Source organism: Miniopterus natalensis, chromosome 1, assembly GCF_054644295.1.
Source record: "Miniopterus natalensis isolate mMinNat1 chromosome 1, mMinNat1.hap1, whole genome shotgun sequence".
Taxonomy (NCBI): Eukaryota; Metazoa; Chordata; class Mammalia; order Chiroptera; family Miniopteridae; genus Miniopterus; species Miniopterus natalensis.
Window position 1 is genome coordinate 149758313 of NC_142081.1, and position 23504 is coordinate 149781816.

Consider the following 23504-nt stretch of genomic DNA (forward strand, 5'->3'; position numbering starts at 1 on the left):
ATAAATTCTCTTTACATTTCTTAGAACAATCCACTCCATGGGATAAAACACACCCTTTATTGAGTACCAGAGATACAGCATCTGGGATTAGGTGCAAATTGATGTGGTTGCCAGTATCCAATGAGTTCTGCTCAGAGCTGCAGTCAAACAGCAGATAGAGAGAATGGTCGTAAAAGGATTGATTACAGGTACCAATTTCTGATTTCAAAAAATTAGTTAAATATATTTGTGTGGACAAAGACAACCTATGCATAGCTGTTTTTCCTTTTTCTGCTGTGAAGAAAAGTAATTAAAAATAAGACAAAACCTAAGTCTATTTCTTTAATCAACATAAAAGACCTAGATAAGAGGAAAGAGCAACCTGTGGCTAAATCAGAATCACTGCCTAGTGAAAGAGAATCTGCCCAGGGGAGCTTTGAGGCTGCGCCAAACTGCAAGCTAATCACAGGCCTGCAGATAGGAGTTTGCAATGAGAGCCCTGCCTTATTTATCCCTGTTTGCCTCCAGTCAGACCTAGTTTGTTCCTTTCACCCACACAGAAATCTTAATACTGCCATTTCCACTCTCAAAAGAGTCCAGTTTGGATAATAAATTGTAAGATCAACCTATTTCAAATCAAAGGGTGTGGCCATGGAAGCACAGCTATAGGTCAGTATCAGTGGAAACAAATAACATTTTAGCCACCTATTTAATGTAAATTTAGAGTAAAATGTCATCTTTCAAGTAGTTAACATTAAATTCAGTTACTTTAGCAAAGACCTTCAACTTTGGTTTATATGTTGTGCAAAGCCATAGCTGATGTAGCACAGAACTGTACATTTGAAAGCTATGTAAACTTAATAACTGTCACCCAAATACATTTAATTAAAAAATAAAATAAAACCGAATGTTTTATCTACAAAAAAAAAGTCATAGCTGTAAATCTGAATTAATGTTTGGGAACAGAAGATAAACAGGGAACCCCATCTGATTTCAGGTGTGGCATCCACTCTCTAATGCACAACTTAGACCCAGTGCCCTGATAGGAAGTATATTTAAATTACAAGTTTAGTCCACGTAATTTTGAATATTAGCTATTTGCAGAGTCCATAAGTCCATATTTTAAATTTTATTACAGTTCCAGATGAGGGGGAGAGGAAGTAGGAATAGGTAACTTCGAGACGTTCAAAGTTTCATTACTTATCTAGAGACTCTTCACAGGTATGAACTGGCAAAGTGACCAAGGTATGATTTAAATACAGTATAACTCCAATATCAAATCCAGAGCTTCATTTTTGGTACTATATGCCATGTTTAAGAAACAAAAAATTATCTGTCACCACAGATTTTGACTGACTCAACTCACTCAGATTCTTCTTCCCTGATGCTAAATTTCTTATCCCTTAATCTACCCTACAACCAATTAGAGAGCCTGAGAGCAAGACTGAGGAATGCTGGAAGCCTCCCTCCCCACTGGTGCACTCAAATTTCCATTCTTGGCTCTTTTCCAATAGATCAACTCAGTAAGAACAAAAAAGAGCAAGATGCTAAAATTAAGTCCTATTAATAGATCATACATAAAACGTTTTTACTGGATTAAGCACTGACAGTATGTATTCTAAAAACAGGCTGAAAAGCTAGACTCTAAACAGAGACACACAGAGGAATAAAGAAGACTGGCTTCTCTGGATCCTCTCCAACCCACCCCTCATTTCATCCAGTTTTCACACACATGCAGACACACTGCCTCTGCTCTCACATTCTTCAGACTCCAGATCAGTGTTTGCAAACATTTCTTATCTGAGAATGCAGATCCTTAACTATGAGGCAGAGTCTTCTAAGACTCTTTTGAAAAAAAGACAAGGCCAACAAGATCCCTTTAGCGTGTTCTAAGTTCTAAATGCAACATGCGTCCCATTTCAGGCTTAGCTTTTGCCATCCTAGGAGCACCGTTTTCCTTCCCTTCAGCTAATTGTGTTTGCAGATAATGTGTAACCAAAGAATACAAAATTATATGGAAATATTTTTACCCTTCCATGCAATTTTAAGTATTTACACAGGTGGATTCTACCTGTAATATGCATAAAAAATTTTTAATTACCATATTTTTGTTTTACCTTTAGTAACCTAAGATTCTATCAGAGATTATTCCCTGTTAAAATTATTTTGAATGGAAATAGATAAATTAACAGCAGTAGTCCTTTAATATTAGGCCTAGAGTTTGAATTATTTTAAAAGTATACTCGTACTATGAATTGAGAATGAAGATACACACTTTAAAAGGTGAGTAATATTATTTAGAATTAATCATTCCGAACTGATACATAAGTGCACAGGAACTGAAAGTCGTAAGCCTCTTGCTGGTGTAGAATTACTATTTTCTAAATATAAGTAGCTCAAAAATATTTCAAATGGTTCACATTTTAAATAGAAAAATGACACTATTAACATTCAATCTAAGAAAAATTTAGAAAAGACCAGGAAAAGTTCCCTTGTTTAAATTCAAATAGGACTGATTGCTATGGAGAATGGCCTTTCTGTTTTCTCCACATGAGGTAGGAAGGGGGATTATTTGGGAAGCTGCTGTCTGGGATCTGACACTTCACAGTCATGCCAAAATAATTTTGATTTCAAACCAAACTCTGTTTCTCTCCTCTCATAATGGCTCCTTTCTCTCTGGGTTTCCTATATTGGTGATTATTAGCATTCTCATCTACTCAGTCCCTCAAGGCAGTACTCAAAAATAATATTAGACATGGTTCTTTTACTAGCACTCCATGACCAAGTTGATAAATGCAAGCTTCCTAAGCTCTCCCCTAACCGAATTCTCCTCGCCATTCCCATTTGCCATGCTTGGCGGAGCCCCTCACCAACATGTGTATACTTCCAAGGTCTCCTAACTGGTCTCCATCTACCACACTTCCACTATAAAGGTCTTACAGCACAAAGCTGGGCATCTCTTAGCCTAAATTATTTGCAAAAGTCCCACAGATCTCCTAAGGATCTTCCTAACTCCATGCCTCCTCTCTTGCCTTACCCCAAATATAACTTGTTTCTTCCCAATGGAATTACTTGCCATTTCCCTCTTTGCCAGACGTTTTCATAACTCCATGGCTTTGGTCACAGTGTATCCCTGTCAGATACTGCTTTCTCATGACACTGGTAAACAAACTTCTTTTTTTTTTTTTTTTCTTAATCAGGGCCAATTTATACAATAGAATCATTTACACAGGCTATATATTTTTCATTCAAAATGAAAATAGTGGAAACTCATGAGTTTTATGGAGGGATGAAGGTAGTTGTAGCTTTACTGAAGAATATATGTCCATTTCAACATCAGTTTACTAATCCCTAAACAACACAGAGGCGACATTCCAATATTTCATTTCTTATTCACAACATATTTTAAAGTTCAATAAGCATATTTTTTTCATCACAACATTGTGTTAATGATAAAATGGGCAGCAATCCCACTGTAGAGAAGACAGGTTAAATACACTACGGTGCATCTACACAGGATAACAGGATAACAGGATAACAGCATAAAAACGGAACTGGACCTGATCTTACAACAAAAGTTAACTCGGAATGGATTAAAGACTTAAACATAAGACCTGAAACCACCAAACTTCTAGGAGGAAACATAGGGGCTAAGCTCCTTGACATTGGTTTTGGCAGCATTCCTGTATCTAACACCAAAAGTGTAAACAACAGAAGCAAAAATAAAAACGTGGGACTGCATCAAACTAAAAATCTTATGCGCAGCAAAAGAACCAATCCACAAAATGAAAACTCAACCTACAAAGTGGGAGACAGTATTTGCAAGTCATATATGTGATAATGATTAAAATCCAAAATATACAAAAAACTCATATAACCCAACAGCAAAAAAAATGGGCAGAGGAACCGAATAGAGAGTTTTCCAAAGACGACATTCCATATTGGCCAACATGCACATGAAAGCGTGCTGACCATCTCTAATCATCAGGGAGATGCAAATCAAAACCACGGAGATATCACCTCACATCTGTGATAATGGCTGTTATCAAAAGGACAACAGACCCTGGCTGGGTGGCTCAGTTGGTTGGAGAGTAGAACAGTAGTTACTAGGGGCTATGGGGCGGGGTGGGGGAATTGGGGAGATTAATCAAAGGGTATAAACTTTCAGTTATAAGAATAACAGTTCTGGTAATCTAATACTTAGCATGGTGATTATAGTTAATAATATGGTATTGTGTACTTGAAAGCTGCTAAGGGAGTAGATCTTAAATGTTCTCACCACAAAACAATGTAGTTTTTAAGGGATGGGATGGAGGTGTCAGTGCTACTGTGGCAATACTTTTGCAATATATAAATATTTCAAATAATTATTTTGTATAGCTTAAAGTTACACAATGTTACATGTCAATTAGATCTCAATAAAGCTAGAAAAAAAAAAAAAAACCTCTTCTCTGCCTCTAAGGTTGTTTTGTGGAAGCTTTCCTCCTTATTCCTTCTGATTTATATAGATTAAAATGAACTGTTCCATTGGATACAATCAAGGGCCACATCATGAAGCTCAGTCAACTACAAGAATCTCTTTATCTGCTCATCACTGCAGAATATAACATCTCAGTTTATAGCTGGAGTAAAAGACACAATATTAAAATATCAAAATAGCAATTAGGTGGATTAGCTTTATTATTAATTACTATAAGCACATAATAACATCTATAAAGGATCAAGAAAATAATTAACTTCTCAAGAGTATTTCTAAGGATACTTTATAAAATATTTGTTCATACTTTCTTACCCAAGGATGAGATAGAAGTTAATATTAGCAAAATATGAATTATAAAAGTATTATGCATTATCTTTTTATCTATGTATTATGAAATATTAAAAACATGGACTATTCCAAGCCTCCTCTCATGGCATTGACCTGGTTGTTCTCTGTGTACATTCCTTCCCCTCTTCTCTCTTACTTCAACACTTAAGGGCACTCCCTGCCCTTGCTAAAGAAACAAAGATTCCAAGACAAGGTTCTGAAGGGTAGAGAAAGCAACTCGCCTGCTGAATCCACCACAGAGAGGATCATGCTTGAACACAGACTTCTTCATTGTTCTCTCACTTGCCACTTAATGATCTTGGCATATTATAAGAACTCTCCGCCCCTCCAAAAAGTCTTGGGGACTGAGCCACCCTACGTGGTGGATGGGGTCTAAAAGGCAAGCCTCAACCCCTCACCAAAGTGGAACTGAACTGAACCAATAGATTTCACTGTAAGGAGAGGCAACAGCAGGCATATGATTACTTACAAATCAATTACAAAGTTTCATATGTATTTATGAAATCAACACTTGTGTAGCAACCACTCAACTTAATAAAAAAGACACAATCAATAATGTTGAAACCATATAACAGCTCCTTGATCACATCACTTTCCCTTCTCACTTCTCGCGAAACAAATTAAGCACTAACCATATTTTTGCATTTATTATTGTCATGTGCTTCACAGTTTCTTTTTAAAAGGGAAATATTCCAGTTCTTCTTTATGGTCTATAATATCATATCAGCTGGAAATATACAATGTAGATGCTCAATAAACAATGGACACTGATAGGAATGTCCATCCAGCACAGTACATAATTCCTCAAAGTGTTTTAAAAGTAAAGCTGAAATTCATGGATTTTCTTTTCAAAATTACCATCAACATTACACACAGAAACTGAGCTAATCATGGCTGTCCTAGTTGTCAGTAGTTTTAACCCTGAAGGACATTATTTTCCCCAAAATAATATTCTTTATCCTGCTGCCAGTCCGTGTCATTCACAGTATACCTCTGTGGTAACCTGGAAGCGTCAGTCCTCCTACAGGTTCAGCAGCCAAGAGGAAGTTTTATGTTGAGAATCTGAGCAACGTTTTGAGAAATTAAAATTTCTCAGCAAACCTGTTCCTATGAGCATTCAGAGGCTGATTTTCCGGCATATGGATTCTCTAAAACCCTCTGCACTTTATTCCTTGCTTTCAGCCATTTCATTGCTGATTAGCATTGCCACTGAAGGGTGAACAAAAAAAATAAAAAGAATATGAACAGCCAGTTTTGCTGTTTACTACCTGTTTACCAACCACCACAATAACTCTTATGGAGAAATATGGAAGTATTAGCCAGTTAGTTTTGAACAATTACTTTCCATTTTTAATGCCTGTCTTATTCACAATTACACCTACATAATTAAAAGTTGGTAGAAACATGTTTTCCCAGTAACACTTATTCCACTGGAAAAGGTCACTAATTTTACTTGTTTTGTGAGATAACTTTCTTTTTGTTTGCTACAGAAAAAAACTCATTTTTATGATGTTTTACACATCTAGAAGAAAGTGCGGATTCGTAACATGAAAAAGTATTATACAATAACTTCAAAAGAGAAAGAAAAAGTAATTTATTTTCTCTATACCCAAGAAACCATGCTTAGAGGGGTGCTGGGATACGTGGTCTTAAATTTAGAGAGAATCTCATTAGTCCTATTAATTACAGGAGAAGTGGATCTTAAAGCCACCTCCTTTACTGGACCTTCCAGCATAACTACTGGCATCTATAGGGGAATAAAAAAGAGTGGAGACTTTCTCTTTGCTCTGACTGTGGCCTGACTCTATAGTTTTTGTAACCCACAGGTACAGCAAGGTGAATGATGAACCATCAGAAAGCTGAGTAAAGAGATTTCTACTATAAATGAAGACCTTCTGTAAGTGGTAATCTTATCACATTTATAATTTTTTATCTGAAATACATGTTTGTTTTATGGCACCTTAAGGGCACCATAAAGGAAGCATTTTTTTAATTATCTCAATCTCCGTTGTCGTAGCAGTCCACGGTCTTTCAACTGTGGGTCCTGAACTCCTCTACCTTCAGCTTCCTGATAATATAGTATCAACTCAGAAGGCATATAGGCCTAAAAACACCTAACAAATGGAAAACATGTATTATATGGGTACTTTTGTATTCAACTAAGTACATAATAGGTGCTCAATAAGCGTTTGTTGAATTTAAAAAGAGTCACATCATGGTTTTCACATAATCTTAAAAGTATATTTCCTGCAAATGAATATGATGATGTAGATCATAGTTTGAAAATAATGAATTATCAAAAATGTCCAAAATCCAACTTGACTATACCACCAGGGAGCAGAAGAGTAATCCCTCTCAAATCTGTGCATAAGCCCATGTTAATAAGGTGCTAAAAAATTGTAACAGTTTTTTTAAAGAAGAAATATATAATGATTTCATAAAAAGCCATGCCTCCTTTTGGGCTATGCTGGAAATTGCTGGTATTTCTAAAAAGAAAATTCACTAGTTTCCTATTATCATCATTCATAGAATCAGCAAAGTAGAAATCAGACACTGAAGAGCAAGACAGTAATTGTCACTACACCACTAACACAGTTTTGTCTGCTGTCAGATTGTGGAGATTATCAGAAGGAAGAATCCCTCTTCTAGATTTTAATTCACCTTAAACTACATGCAACAGAACAATAGAACTGACTCTCTTATCCCACTTTGGCTCCTAATAGATTAGCCGTTCTTTGGTTTTTAAGATAATAAGACAATCTAAAATGTGCTTCCAGTGTGGTATGTCATTTTAATGATGTCAAGGTTAAGTAAACTAAGCACTTCACCAATTTCAGGTGCCCATTCTAATTTAAATTTGAATTTAAACCTGCTTAGCATTTCCTTCAAATGATTACATTTCACCACCTAGGAAGTTATGAAATAGTAAGTTTAAAATATCTTTTGATATTATGTATCTCATGAATTATGTTCCTATGCTCCAGTCGTAACACAGCTTGCTTTTTTATCAGTCATTGTTATGCCCAAACCACAGGACTCCTATCCCTGCACTGTTCCTGTATTCCATGTTTACACATCAATTAATAAATGTAACCAAGCAGAAACAACCATGTGACATTCATATTACATTGTTCCCATAAGACAAAATGTTTTTATGGAGGAGAAAACACCGGAAATCACACACATACACACACACACACACACACGCATGCACACACAGAAAAATATAATTCACTCACTGACTACTGCATTCTTATTTTAATACAAATTTTATTTTAGTGGAAAAATCAATGTAATATACATAACTTATGTGGTAATAATAGGAGACCAATGAAATAACTAAGGTTCATTTTCAGAAGGCTGAATTCTGAGATTAGAAAATTTAGAACATTTCCTGTCCTCATTTTCACCTATGACTAAAGATCTGTCAGCTATGGTATAGCACAAATAGAAGTGAAGGTCCCATAAAAGGAAATATTTAAATGTGTCACTGAAAATTAATATCACATGAACTTCTTTCATCTATTTAACTTTTATGTGGCAATGATATGCATTGCCTTGTGAAACAACTATATTCTGTTTTAAAAAACTGTTCCAAAATGGTTTTTTTAAGTAAATCAAATGCATAAAAGAATTTACTTAGAAGAAACCCATAATCAATTCAAATGTGTCTATTGCTACAAGAGGATTTTATGTTATTTTAATACTACTATATAGGAATATTGTTAAGTTCTTAAAATTAGTACAATAAATTACATATTGATTCTATTTGTAATGGTATGTCAATACTCTCTTAGGTATAAGCCACTCATAATTTCAGGTAAGACATTTTTATCTAAGTGTGAGTACTAATCTCAGAAACTAAACGAAGCAAAACGCAGAACAACTGATAAGAGTCTGTTTCAGAAAGGACATCTAAGCTTCCCTGGTTAATTCTCCTAGAATTGGCCTGCATCACTTGTTCCGAGATTACAAAACAAAACAAAAACAAAGAAAAAAAACGTGCTATCCAATCACTTGCTGTCCAAACTAGGACTCAAATAGGTTTAAACAAAAAGAAACATTTTATTTTAAATCCTCTTTCTGAAAATTTCATGATTGACCTTTTTTAAATTACCATATATATCCCAACACTCACCTTTAAAAACAAAATTCTCCCTTTACCTCGAATTCCCATCCCACCCTCCCCTACAGCAAAACTCACAGAGTTCCCTAAGTCCCATTATATTTTTGAAGCGTCCCCAGTCAGTATTTTGTCACTTCCAATCCATGGAAAACACTTTTTATGGATGTTACCTCGGTCCTCAAGATTTCCAAATGCAGGAGCCCAGTCTCAGTTTTCATCCGCAGAACCTGACGCGGCGTCTCCCTTGCTGCTTCTTCACACTTCCCTCGCTTGGCTTCCAGACCCAACGCCCCCTGCTTTGCTTTCTAACTCACAGGTGGCTCATTTTGCTCTTTCCTGGGCCCTCTCCCTCTCGCTGACCTCTACCTTTTGGGTGGCATAGTCCTGAAGCGCTTCTCTCTACACAGTTATTCCCTCAGTGAGCTACCCCCCCCCCAACACTTTAAAGACCTACAAGGATGAGTTTCAAATGCACAGCTTGAATGGATAAATTCCAGACCCACAGAAACAAATGCCAACTTAAATTCTTAAATTTGATGTGGAATTAGAATATCAAATGTAATCAATGTACATTTTGATGTCTATCAAAAGCTTGACCATTGCCCACGTTCCCAATTTTAGTTAATAGTAACACATTTTACCCTCTTGGCTCAGGTAAAATACCTTGGAAACTTCTTTACTTACTCTGCATTTCTCTCAGCTGAACCATCAATCAGAAAAATCCCCTTTCTTCTACCTTCAAAATAGATCTACAATCTGAAAACTACTCATCTAGTTCAGCTACAAACTAGTCTAATTCACTACTGTCAGGCTAAAATTCATGCAGTATTTCCACTCCACCCAGTCTGCCCAAGCACAGGTTACATTTCTAAAATACAAACCACTTCATATTACACATTTGATCTCTACACTCCATTGGACCTCCTACACACCTAGAAGATCTAAATACCTTACCATCAGTCCCTCCGTGATCTTTCCTAGTTGCCCTGCAGAACTTATTTCCTTCCACTACCTGCTTTGCTCACTAAACTATAGCCCCATTGCCTTTCAAGGTGTTCCTTAAACAAACCAAGCTGATTCCTTAGTGTCTTGCCTCGGGGTCATTGCCTTTGCAAAGCCTCCTGCCTGAAATCCTTTCATCGGATATCCACATGACTGACTTCCTTTCTTTGAATCACATCTCTGCTCCAATGATCATCTCTAGAGAGAGGTCTTACCAGACCACCCTAATCAAAATAGCAGCTTCATTCACCTGCCATTCCCTCATTTTTCATCAGAGATTTATCACTACCTGACATTATAACATATATTTTCTTACTTCTCTTTTGCCTGCCCCATGAGAATGTAAGCTCCTTAAATTAAGAGAGAGGTTACTTGTTCAACTATTTCAGGGCCTAAGAGCAGTATACTTCATAGAGAAGAGATTCAGAATAACTGTTTGTGAATGAAAGAACATGCTCCCAACTAGCACACATACTACATGTTGGTCGTATTGCCTACCTTACCTTGCAGTTTCAGAAATATTAACTTCTAGAAGTATAATGATTTTAATAATGAAGCAAACACCTTATTTAATGTACTCTGAGCAATGAAATAAGATTATTTCTAAAATAGTTCTCTGAATGACTAGAGAGTAAATAAAAGCATAAGAATTCTTTTAATAAAATTAATTACTTGATTTTTTTTCATGAATAAAAATGTTTGTTAATAAGAAACTTGACTACAGAGTGATTTTGTAAAAATTTCACACACACAAGGCAGGCCTTTTGGTGTTTATCTTCTAGCACTTGGCCTCTGAGCTTCCCTCTACTCATTCAGGAAAGCTTTCAGGAGGACATCCCAGCCCCAGCCTCAGCCTCAGCCTCAGATGGGTAACCACTAGGCAAACAACAGTAAGATCAGTAAGATGACAGAATACCTGAGGAAGGAATCCAGACTCTTGAAGAAGTCTAACAAGCTAGTGACTGTTTCCTTTACACTCTAGTGATGCCAAACATATGCGGATATTGCTGGTGTGCATCCAGTTCATCAATCCCGAAGGTTCCTTACAGTAGTCTGTGATGGTTAGAACATAAGACTCCTCATTTCTCCAATGAGCCTTAATAAGCACTAGTATTTTAGTATACTGTAAGAGGACCACTCCATATAACATGTTAGTATCAATGCTAGACAAGAGAAAAAATCTTAAAAAAAAAAAAAAAACCCACCTCTCTCAGTCCACTACTAGAGTTATCTCAAATATCTGATGAACAAATATATCATACATAATTCTTGTTCATACCTTAAAAACTCTTCATTTGAAGGGGTCCTTAATTTGAGTGATTAAGGTTTTATTCTCCATTTCCCCTAGTATTTTTGATTTTTAATTCACTCTAAACCTAGCTATCAAGAAGTTACATGAGCCACTCTTGACTGTATCTCTTGTTCAAATTCCTCAAATATAGGAATTTGTCTTAATTTTAGTTAATGTAATTTTAGAGCTTAAATAAAGAGTAGTCTAAATTTTGATCTAGCGTTAATAAAAATGAGTAGTAGAGAAAATAAGTGACCTCCCGAGGTTGCTTTGTTTGCTGTCGATAAATCTGGTCCTTGGCCGCAAAGCTTCCAACTTCAGATGCAGGGCAGGTCTTGCTGTCTAACCCTCCACCCCCCACCTGTTTTCCACACTCATGTGACATTTGATTCCACGTTCCAATAATCACGTTACCTGGATCCACAGACGTCCTCTGAATCACCACTCCCAGAATTATTTTAGCATTGCTTTCTCCATCCTTTAGATCTCTCATCTGATCCGTTGATTTTGTTCTGAGCTTTTAATAACACACTATTCCAACTGTTTATTAATTAACACTGGCACAGGGCAAGGTCTAACAATAACGTCCCTAACTGTTCCTTCATTTACCCTGCAATTGCATTCTCTAACTATGTGATTTTTGCTGACAAACCCCACGGTGGTGGCGGTGGTGGTGGTGGCAGTGGTGTGGAGATTGATACAATAAATGAAACAATATTTGTCAGGCCAAAATTATCTGAAAACATATATGATCATTCACAAAATTCAATGACTGACACTATTTTTACATACATCTGCATTTGTGTTCACATATATGTTTATTCATAGCTCTGTGTTTGTGGGTTTCATGTTACAAACTTCACTCGGTTTGGAACTCTAAATGTTCCGTAGGTAAGCAGAACCCCTGCAGCTAAGAAACTGCTCAACAAACTCATTCACTATCTGTTTATACCAGCACTGTTATGCATATTTACAAACTTCTTGGTGTCTTAAGACTTTTCAACAGAGAATAGGTATTTGTTTAAAAATGTATCTGTTATACCTCCCATTTGTGAAAATTTACATCACTAGGTCTAGCAAGCTCCTCTATCTACAGAATAAAGGGTGCTGATAAAACCTAAAATTAAATTCTTACAAGAATATGAGACACGGTATGATTGTTCCTCTTCAGGTTTGAAAATAAAACCACCTGTATCTTACAGCATCCCAATCCTCATTTAATGGCTTTTTCCTCCCTGAGGATTTAAAAGAATATATGTGATTTTCAAGTAGGACAACAAAGGAACAGCTCAGAATGCAGTGACACCTAATGGCAAAGCTACCTTCATAGGCCATAAGTGTATTTTCTAATAAACATTATATTTGTAGTAAAAATCTAGGCATTGCTACTCACCAATATGCTATCATCTGAAGTATCATGAAGATCCAGTAGCAATGCCAAATACTTCACTTTTTTTAAACTAAAAGAATATATGCAAGTAAAAAACTCTGCATGAAAAAGTGTGGTTTTAAAACTACAATATCCCTTTGAGATATGTATGATAAACTTAGCCTTAGAGATTAGAATTAAATGTAATGCATCTTCCATTACTCTTAAGAATCTCAACTGGTTGCTATGGTTTAAAAAGTCCAAAGTTAATCACCTTGATTTTTATTCATATTTTAATTAAAATTTATAGGAGGTATTTATGGGACTTACATTTGGAGTAGAAAGTAAAGGTCCTTAGTGTAATGACTTATTAGTCATGTCATAGTTGATATCATTGAATAATAATATTTTTTAACTTAATGCACATCTAAATTGTGCTCAAATAACTGTACTAATGACAGAAAAAAGGTAAAGTATACCCTTATTTTAAACTCAGAAGCTACCTCTTAATACATCCTAAGTCTATACCATGTTATCCATAACTTAGAGAGCAATAAACTACCATAAACAATCAAAGGATAACTTAAATCATTGAGATATCTTATATAGTGCTACGAGTCCTTGATGACTCCTGGGGGCTGTCATTAAACAATACAAATCAGGTAAAGTGTGAAAAAGAAACATTTTGATAGAAGACACAGGACACCTTCTGGAAATGATTTTACATTCTGTATTGGATAAAACAGTCCTCAGTACAAACAGAATAAAAACTGACATTTTAAATCTACCACTATTTTTGTTTTTAATCCAGTGACACAGTTTCCTCAACCACCGATTTTGCACTTTAATTTGAATTTTCTCATGATGAAAATACTCTGAATTGTCTTAAGCTCCTCAAGTGTCATAGTTGAGGATAATGATCTTGGCGGATAAAGTATCAATGGCTTATGAGAAAAACATGAATAAATGCTTCTTGGTTTCTATTGCCTATTGGCATAAGGTATTTTACCATGACTGATAACAACATGCCAGTGATTTTTGTGATATATGAATCAGTACTCAGTTTCAGTGTTTCCTTGTAGAGATATATAACTGAGGATAGCTCATTTCAATCAGTTCTGTGAGCACAGGAACCAGATAAAGAAATGAGCATACATTAAACTGCTAAAACATGAGATCCTCCATATCAGATATGAAGCAAAACACAAACTGTGCAGTTGGCTGGAAATGCCACCTAATCCCTGCTTAATTAAAGCAGAGCTCTAAACTCACATTGTGTTAGGGCAGTAAAGAATGTGGGACGACTGATGTATGAAGAAAACAGCACTCGGCGTGGCTAATCTCAAAGACTTTGGAGCTTTCTAGCTACATAAATCAGAGCGACTTCTGAATAGCCTCATAAAACACAGTATCATTGCCATTCCACTCACGACATTTTGGTTCTTCCTACAGCATGCAGATCATTAGGGAACTTCTAAGCAATCAAGTAATGTGGGTCTGATGAAATTACTCAATCAATGCACAGGCTTAAAGTAGAAGCATAATTTCAAAATTGCATAGTTTTTATATGTCAAAAGACCTTTCTTTGGGGTGGGGGGACAAAGATGATCACAGTGGAGGTGATTCATTTCTACATACTGTGTGTGGGGGGGGAGGAATATTAAACAAGTGTATATAATTATCAAGTATTTTAAAATATGATTTAACAGAAACTCAAAGTAATTACAATATTATGCATTTTTGACTGAAATAAACACATTTCCATTTCAACCATTAGAATATATCTCATCATTGTAGTGAATTAATAATGTGTTTAATAAAACATTAATTGGAGTTTTAAATATATAATTGACTTTATTAAACTATCTCCATGAATAGTAAAAAACAAAGAGAAAGAAAGAAGGTTGGACAGAGTTTTCATACATCTATTTTGGTACAATACCAAAAGCATTCAATATGTAAAGAACCTATTATAATGGAATACTACTCGGCTGGAAAAAAGAAGTAAATCTTACCTTTCGGGGCAGCATGGATGGACCTGGAGTGTATTATGCTAAGTGAAATAAGTCAGTCAGAGAAAGACAAGTAGCATATGATTTCACTCGCATGTGGACTCTAATGAACAAAATTAACAAAAAAGAAACAGACTCATAGATACAAAGAATAAACTGACAGCTGTCAGAGGGGAGGGGGGTTGGGGGACGGGTGAAAAGTGAACGGATTAAGCAAAAAAAAAAATTAAAGACAGACAACAGCATGGTGATTACTAGAAGGAAAGGGGAGCAGGGGGGAGGTAGAAGAGGGGAAACCAGGGATAAATGGTGATGGAAGGAGACTTGGCTTAGGGTGGTGAACACACAATACAATATACAGGTGATATGTTATAGAACTGTACACCTGAAACCTACATAATTTTATTAAACAATAAATTAATTTTTTTTAAAAATACCTAAAAGTACAAATTCACTGAGATCAGGGCAATGTCTTACAATAAATCTGTATGCCCCACACTGAAATGTGTGTCAAAAGTGTTCAATAAATAACATACAGGATGCTGAAAAAACAAATGAAAAGAACCTATTACAACAGTGTCCTTTTATCGTTCCAGCTTGCCTGAACTACATATTGCACTACTTTCACTTAAACACATCACACGAGGCTGTGGAAACCTTTCATTTCTGCCTATCTCCTTATATCTCTAGAGTTGAAATATTAGTCCCCTCCTGTTTCATCACTTTAATCCCTTTAGTCTTGAAATAATATATTTTCCTTAAGCATATTTCTCACATTAACTATTAAATGAAGTCAATCACCTCCTAAACATAACTAATTCTCTTTTTCCTAGCCAACCAAGCAAATAAACTGATCCAGTGAATAGTAACAGGTGCTTTAAAATTTTAATATGAGCATTCAGTTTTGAATTTATTATAGTCAGCCTGGGGTGGGGGTGAAGATGGGAGAGAATTTTAACCTCTAAAGTGCACACAAATTAGTCCTGCTCATCCCTTTATTTTTTTAATTTAGGAGATAACATTTTTCACTATATTATAAAAGATATGGAGCATCTGAAACAATCATCAACTTGCTAGCTTCATGGCATTAGTAGGTAGTCTATAAAAGAAGCTAATCCTCTTGTCTAATGTACTAATTGCGTTCATGTCAAATTGTTTAAGAAGTAACGATTTATTTTAGCAGGATACATACAGTTCATGCATACAACCAGCTTTCTAAAGAAATCTGGAATTTGTACACAGTTACTTTTTTCGGTCTGGTTATAAATAAGCCATGTCACCCTGACAGACAACAGAATGGAAAGGAAGAAAAAAAAAAAATACAACAGTTGTGTTCTATTTTGAAGCAAATGCCCAGACTGCATTGCAAAATAGTATTCATCTGGTAAAGGATAGCAAGAGCTGTAGGTGTTTGCAAATAGTTTATTTATTGTGTAGACCACAGAATAAGCAATAAAATAAGCATTTATCCACAAGCCTTCCCTCCTGAGTGATAAAGAGCGTAAGGCAGAAACCCCTAATCATAAAATGAATGTAAAAGTACAATAACAGATATCTACATTCCCGTTCCAGTCATTTACACTGGACATAAATGCAAGTCATTTCTTTAAGAGGAGCACAGTTCCTTTCTGAACTCTACCAAACATTCCTGAACCCCTCCGTAAGACAATTATTTCTCCCTGAAAAGTTCAGAACCCACGGGCACTGTTAGCCCCCGGGCAAAACGTGATCTCGCAGGCAAGCTATCTGGCGTTTAATTTACTTAATGCCTAAGCGCAAGGTTTTCTGAATTCTGACCTCATTACCCCTTGCACAGAGACATATGGTTCTACTGATATAAATGATAGAGAATGGCAGACATGTTTACACAGACAGCCTCCGAGACCGAGCGAGGGAGCCCCCTGGAGCTGGGGCCGGCGCTCAGGGCGCGCACGGGAGAGGAGACCCTGCCGGGCTCGCACACCCGCCACCTGCAGCAGGTTAGGCCTCCGCGAGAGCGCGAGGGGCGCGGGGGGGGAGGGGAGGGGGGAGGGGGGTGTGTGTTGCGCGGGGGAGGGGCAGGGGGACGGAGAGGGGAGATGCTGCGACCCATCTGTCTCCTCAATTTGCAGAACATCACGCCGTGTGGACAGATAAAAGTCCTGTGCCCAGAAAAATTCCCCAAGAGGGGCCTCTCTTCAGCCCAGTAAATGAACCTCGCCGGCCCACGGACGCGAATTTCCGAAGAGGAAATCGCATTAACGCAGAAAGGGCTGCACGAGCTGCTCGGAGCTCAGCCCGCGCGGATTAGCGGGTGAGAAGAGTTGGAGCCTGAGCCGCGAGCGCCGTGCATGATAATGACGCGCAGCCCCCGCCCGCGCGCGCCCGCCCGCGCCCCCGCCCGCCCGGGCCAGTCCCGGCCAGTCCCGTAGCCATAGGTGGGGCCAGCGGCACCTCCCGGCCGCTCGGCGGAGCTTCGCCGCGACCCGGCCGCCCCCCCGCAGCCCGAGCGCCTCCGCTCTCGGCCCCGCGCGGTCCCCGAGCGTGGACGCCGAGGCGAGGCGGGTGTCGGCCGGGCGGCCAGCGAAGGCGGCCGGCGCGCGGGGGCTCCCCGAGCGGCGCGGGCGCGCGGGGCCGGCGTCGCCGCCTCGCCAGGCCGGAGGAACGCGTGCGAGGCGGCGAGGCGCGTGGCTCCGGGTCCTCGCTACGCCGCCGCCAGCCCCTCCCGCCACCGTCGCGGCGACTCGGCGCGAGTACCGCAAAGCCTGGAGGACGCGGAGAGGAGAAGGGAGGCTGGGGGCGCCGCCGGCAGCCCGTCACCATCGCACGACGCTGCGGCGAGGCGGCGGGCTCACGTTGCAAAACCACCTGTTCGATCCGGAGGGAGCTCCCCCCACCTCCCACCCCAGTCCTTGTCGCCTCACAGGTGACACCTCCTCTGTTCCCTCCAACAGAATCTTTAAAAAATGGAGCAAATGTAAATCCGGGGGAAAAAATATGGAAGGCTGGGTCCATTAAACTTCCTCTCCCCACGCACTCAGAACCCCGCACTCCCCGGCACACACGCGCCCCGAGGCAAACTCGAGCCCCCCGCGCACGCAGCCCACACGCCGCGATGCCCCGCCAAACGGCAGCACGAGCCAAGGCTCGAGCATCACCCGCGTCCGGCCGGAGAACTGAACAAGTGCGAGGGAAGGGTGTCCGCGGAAGGGGCGGCGAGCCCCACGGCGGGCGGGGAGGGGGCGCGCGGGGACGCGGTGGCGAACCGAAGCGGTCAAAAGCGCCCACGGGCCGCACCTGCCCTTACTCACCGATGTGAATGATCGAATCCGCATTCGCCCGCTCCCAGGTTCGAGACCACCACACGGACAGAACCAAGAACAAGGGGAAAACTTCCATCTCCTCCTATGCCGATTTTCTTTCAAGGTGGATTTTCTTTCAAAAATTAAAAAAAAAGAAAAAGCAGTCCAAAGAGTTTGAGGTCACGGGAGAGTTTAGCAGGGCTCCTTCCTTCTCCCCCTAAATCGCTGCGGCCGGAGCCAAGCCCTGAGCCGTCGCTGAGGCCGGCAGCGCGAGCGGGAGCGGGAGCGGGAGCGGGAGGGAGCGGGAGCCGGCCGGAGAAGCCTCCCTCGCGGAGCCGTGTCACTTGGAAGGGAATTTTGGCATCGCCGGAGTTGTTTGCAGGTCGGCTCTTCTGAGAACGCGCCGGCCTCGGCCGCTCGGGCAGGGGAGAGGCGGCAGCTCAGACCATGCCCGCCGCTGCGCCGGGCGCGGGTCTCGGTCCCAGCTCCGCGGCAACTTCCAACAGACCCACCCCCCTCGCGCCGGATGTCCCCCTCCCCCGCCCCCGCCCCGCAGCACCCCCCGCCCGCCCTAACGGCCCGCAGAGAATCACTTGTCTTCGCTGCCAAAATAAAATGTAAGTGGAGAGGAAAGATTAGGCGATGATTCCAAGCGGAGCAGCCAGGTTCCAGGCAGGGATGGGGGGGCGGGGGGCAAAACCGTCTCCAAGAGGGGTAGAGAAAGTGAACTTCAAGGTAATGCAGATAGTAATGCAGAGAAAATCCTCTCCGTGCGCGAGGCGGGGAGCGGAGCTCGGCGAGGCGGGCCCGGGAAGCCGCGGGGCTCGGGCGCGGTTGGCGGGGGAGTAGCCGGGCGCGAGCCGCGGGGCCGGGCGGCGGGCGGGCGGCGGGGAGCCGCGAGCGGCTGCGGGTTGCCCGGGGAGCGGCGCGCCTGGCGGGAGGCAGGAGGCGAGGCAAGAGCGAGCTTGGCCGCTTCGGCGCGAGCCCCGCGTCGCCTGCAAATGGAGCGGCGCGGAGGGCGAGCGAGCCTGCGAGAGAGCGGCGCTGGGAGGCGGGAGCGGGCCCGGAGGAAGCGCCCTCCGAGGGCCGCCTCCCCCGCCCGCAGCGCCCGCGCCCGGCGCCGCGCCCGCCGCCCGGACCCCAGCCGGACGGGAGAGGCAGGGCTCCGCGGGGAGAGGCGGGGGAGCCTCGGGAAATAAAGAAGGAAAGAGAGAAGGAAGGAAAAGAAAAGAAAGGAGGGGGAAAAAAAAAAAAACAAGGTTAAAGGCAACCTAAAAAGCCACCCCACTTATTTAACCTTGCTCTTGCTATTCTCTAACAGGTATCAGACTTTTTCTAGTCTTTGCCTGGAATTAGTCACATTAGTTTAAAAACAAATTAGGGACACCTGGTCACTAAGGGAGAGGAGACCTAGAAAGCTTTTAATGAGATTTCAATTATAAAGTTATAAAAAGGAGAGGACGTGCTAATTACCTTTTATACAGTGATTTTTTCCCCCGTCTCTAGTGTATTTTTTTTTTTTTTTTTTTTTTAGGAATTCAGGATAGAGGATAAAAAAGATCTTGACATTAAAAACATAATAATAAGTAAATAAAAATACATGTTTCAGTGAAGCATCTGATAAAAATATTACATTGAGTAGCTGGATAACAGATTAGGTATATAAATTAAGAATAAGGAAGTCTGCTGTTTCTCCTTGGAAGGAGCTGAGAAAGTACTGAATGACAGCCGCCTAGGACCGGAATGAAAGGATTTTCTGCAAGTTTATTCCTTAAAATAAAATTCTGAGGATTGTGACTTCCTTTCTTCTAAAGATTAACTTATGTCCAGTCTGGCCTCATTTGAGACGGTTAACACAATCAAGTGACTGGTTGAGGCCAGGTATTAAGGGGCCTAATATTGTTTCAGCTATGTTTGGAATCCTTTGGGAATGTTGCTACTTGGGATGCGTGGATGTGAAACTCCTCACAGCACCTACCTCTCAGAGCCCCCCTGCCCTCCGAACTTGGCAAACCTCCTTCCTCCTTCCTCTCCCTTCAGCCCTTCTCTCTACCTAGTCTGGTGAACAGGGCTCTTACTTCTCCAAGCACGAATGAATGTTCTTGCCCAAATGAAATGCCTCTTTCGTTCATCTTGTGCATTAATTCCCTGAACGTCCCCGAAAGTGTTGTGTTGCCATATTGTTACTTATGTCAATAAGTATGTTGGAAGGCAGTTATTCACCTTCCCACTCACTCTCCTCCACCACTGCAAGGCTTAGTTGAAATTCCTTCTGCCCGTGAAGGTGCCCACAGTGTTGTAAGTGATATAAACCCACCCTCTGCTGTGCCCGCACAGCATGCTCTTCCTCTGTCTTAGATTTAGATGGGCCTACTTCTATCAAATGCCTCCACAGTGAGGACCGCAGCTTATTCACATTTTATTCACTGTGGCGTTTACACAGAACCCCTTTGTTGACCTGAATTTCATTGTTGACTTGAAATCCATCACTTCCTTCTGAATTTATCCTAAAGCAGTGCTTCCAAGAAGACATCATTGATTCATTACCTCTCAATTTGGGTCATTATATTTTTTGTCATTACTACACGTGGACTCAATGTTGATGGTATTCATGTTGTTGTTGATGTCATTTTAACTTTTCAGAGGGTTCTGTTGCAATGTCATGGATTATATCTTATTGTTACAGAGAATGAATCTTTGAAAGAATGGATGTATCTCCCCATAGCTTGTTTCCATCATATTATTCACAGGCACATTTTAAAAATCGGTGAGTCACGATGCGCTCTATCAAGAAAAAAGAAAAAATAACTATTGACATGGAAAGAACACTATAATATCTTAGAATCAGAGAACTAGGAAGAACTTCAAAACATTAGCTGGCTCAGTCATGGCATAATAAATGTCATTCCTGGAGCTAGCTAAATATAGTCTATTCAGACTCTCTCTCTCTTGGAAATCGGTTCCAGTGTACTACGAGCAAAACATTTTTCTTATTCCCAAAGCCTCCCATTTAGTGGTTCTCAAAGGTAGCTTCACTTTGGAATAACCTGAGAAACTTTTCAAAAAGATTACTTCAGGCTAATTTAATCAAAATCCTGGGTTTGAGGCCTGGCCAATATGTTTGACATGACCAATGTGAAGCTATAGTTCATAACCACTGTTTTAATACTCAGATGTTTAAATGAATCTGAATAACACATCTCAAAATACCCTTAAGGCATCATAAACCATGAGATACAGCTTTCCAAAAGTAACACAAGAAAGTTAATGCAAAATTAAATGACAGTGGTTTATTGATTTGCAATTTAAGAATATCAATCAATCATTTCATTGTCCAGATAATTTCTGTACCCAATGAGTCCTAATTAATAGTTTTTGCATGAGATATAAGTTTAAATACATTTTAAAAGTATGTGTTAACTATTTCCTACTATTTTAGAAAATTGCATCTTGTGATATTAGCTACAAAGCTTTTTAATGTGTAAGTTAGATGTTAAGTTTTAGAGGGAAAGAATAACAAAGTTACTGGATGCACTTTCGTATAGGCTTTTTGTGGAGGCTATCTACTATTATTCTGATTAAGGCTGCTTAGCTTTAATTCAAGCATTATCACATGGAAATGGTTGGTGAATCTGGCTCACTGCACTGAAATTCAAAACTTCTTGACATTCTAACATTTTAGGGAAAAACAGCCTTCATTCATTAAAGTTTTACATCCAATGATTAATTTTTTGAAATTAAAATGTAAGTGAGCCATGATTCATGAATTTATTCCTTCTATGTGAAGACTGTCACTTCATTCAGGCATTAGTTATGAACATCCGTAATTTGAAGAAATGGTAAATAGTCTGAGAAGCTTTAAGATGTAAAGTGCAATGATTGATTTTACAGAAAAACTGGATTTGGGAGAAATATTAATTTGGATTTTTGAGGGGCCATGCACATGCAGGCTCTTTTAATTGTATATAGTATACTTTGTAATAAACAATATAATAGAGATCCTTGTAACATATATTCTTTCACTTTCACTTAAAAAAACACACTAAAAATATTAATGTCTAAACTTTAAATATCAGCTATTCACTGAATGTTATAAAAGCAGCAAGTCAACTTACATTAGTTAATTTTAAAGAATTCTTCAATAATATTCAATAACTCAGAGATTTACTTTGTTTTAGTATAAAAATCTGTTAATTTATGAGACAGCCTACTTGAAAATTAGGAGGAAAGTTAGCTTTGAAAAGAATATAGGGGAAAAATATAATCTAATGTATTTAAAGCATTACTTTTAATTCACTATACAGCAGGTCCTTGAATAATGTTGTTTTGTGAAAGGTTGTTTCATTATAATATTGATGAGGGGAGAAAAATCAGTTCCCAGACATGGCTACTGTCTGCATCAGTTTGCATGTCCATGTCCAAGTGGGTTTTCTCCAGGTGCTCTGGTTTCCTCCCACATCCCAAGGTAGTGCACGTTACATGAATTGACACATCTTAACTGTCCCCATGTGAGTGAGTGTGAGTGTGACAGAGCTGCCAGGATAGACTCTGGTCACCCTCCACCCTGAATTTAAATAAGCAGTTTGGAAAATAATTAGGTATCTTACTTGTTTTTATTATTCTTTCTTAAATTATGTATAGCTCACATTTATTTCAAGGTTTAATATTAGTTTTTAGGGTCTTATATAGAAGTTTGGTGATGTTTTTGTGACCAGAAATATGCCATAGCAACTAAACTCTTGTTTATATCAAGTAGCCTAAGGTAAAATTAGTTTCTTTATACGTCATTTCTTAAAGTCCCAGATCCAAAACCTATGGACAAAGTTAAGTGAGGACTTATGGTAATTGTATCATTAGTATCATAAATATGGTTAGCGGCACAAAAGATTCTAAGTACATTACAACTTGAACTTGAATCTGAAAGGAAAATTATAAGAGGACAATGACTGACCACCTGTATATGAGGGCAATAACAAATTATGGCTATAAAATTATAATGGAGGTGTTCATTTGCAAAAGTTAAAAAAATTCTGTTTGGCTAAAAAACATAAGAACACATTTTATACTTAGTAGATCAAAGAAGTTAAGAGCTCATTGGGACTTCAGGGCCTCTCTTATGCAATGACTGGTTTTCTAGAATAGAATGGGAAACTGAGTCTCAGAAGTTGTACTGATGTTTGTTGAAAGATTGGAACTTAGAAAACACATTTCTTAACTTTTAAATATGCTTCAAGGAAATCATTAAATCACATATCCATGTATAACATATTCACATCAGGTATACCCTGTTCTTTTAAAAATGTTGGGGGGCGTCAGTCTTGCACTGACTCACCACTTTCTACTCTGTCAAACTATTTTAACTGTGACAATAGTGAACATCTATTCCTTGGTAACATCCCTTCTTTCCTTCCTCCCTTCCTTCCTCCCTCCCTCCCTCCCTCCCTCCCTTCCACATTACCCTTAATTAATCCCTTCTTTCCTTTCAAAGCTTTTCCTAAATCCACAAGGCTGCCCTATTATGGCAATATCATGTTTTCTTTGAACTCAATAAGATACAGATTCTAACCAAATTCTGCAACTAGATTGATTTTTTTTAACATGAGCACTTTATCAAGC

At 39.5% G+C, this 23504-nt stretch overlaps 1 protein-coding gene across 2 annotated transcripts in view; it reads right to left on the reverse strand.

The window, feature by feature from the left end:
• GRID2 (glutamate ionotropic receptor delta type subunit 2) overlaps positions 1-18180 on the reverse strand; it is a 1226675-nt gene extending 1208495 nt beyond the window's left edge. For both annotated transcript variants that reach the window (XM_087826562.1, XM_087826560.1), the window contains exon 1: positions 17898-18180. In XM_087826562.1, coding sequence (XP_087682688.1) covers positions 17898-17985 — 88 coding nt within the window. In that variant the 5' untranslated portion in view covers positions 17986-18180. The remainder of the gene's footprint in view (positions 1-17897) is intronic.
• Positions 18181-23504: the final 5324 nt, after the last annotated feature.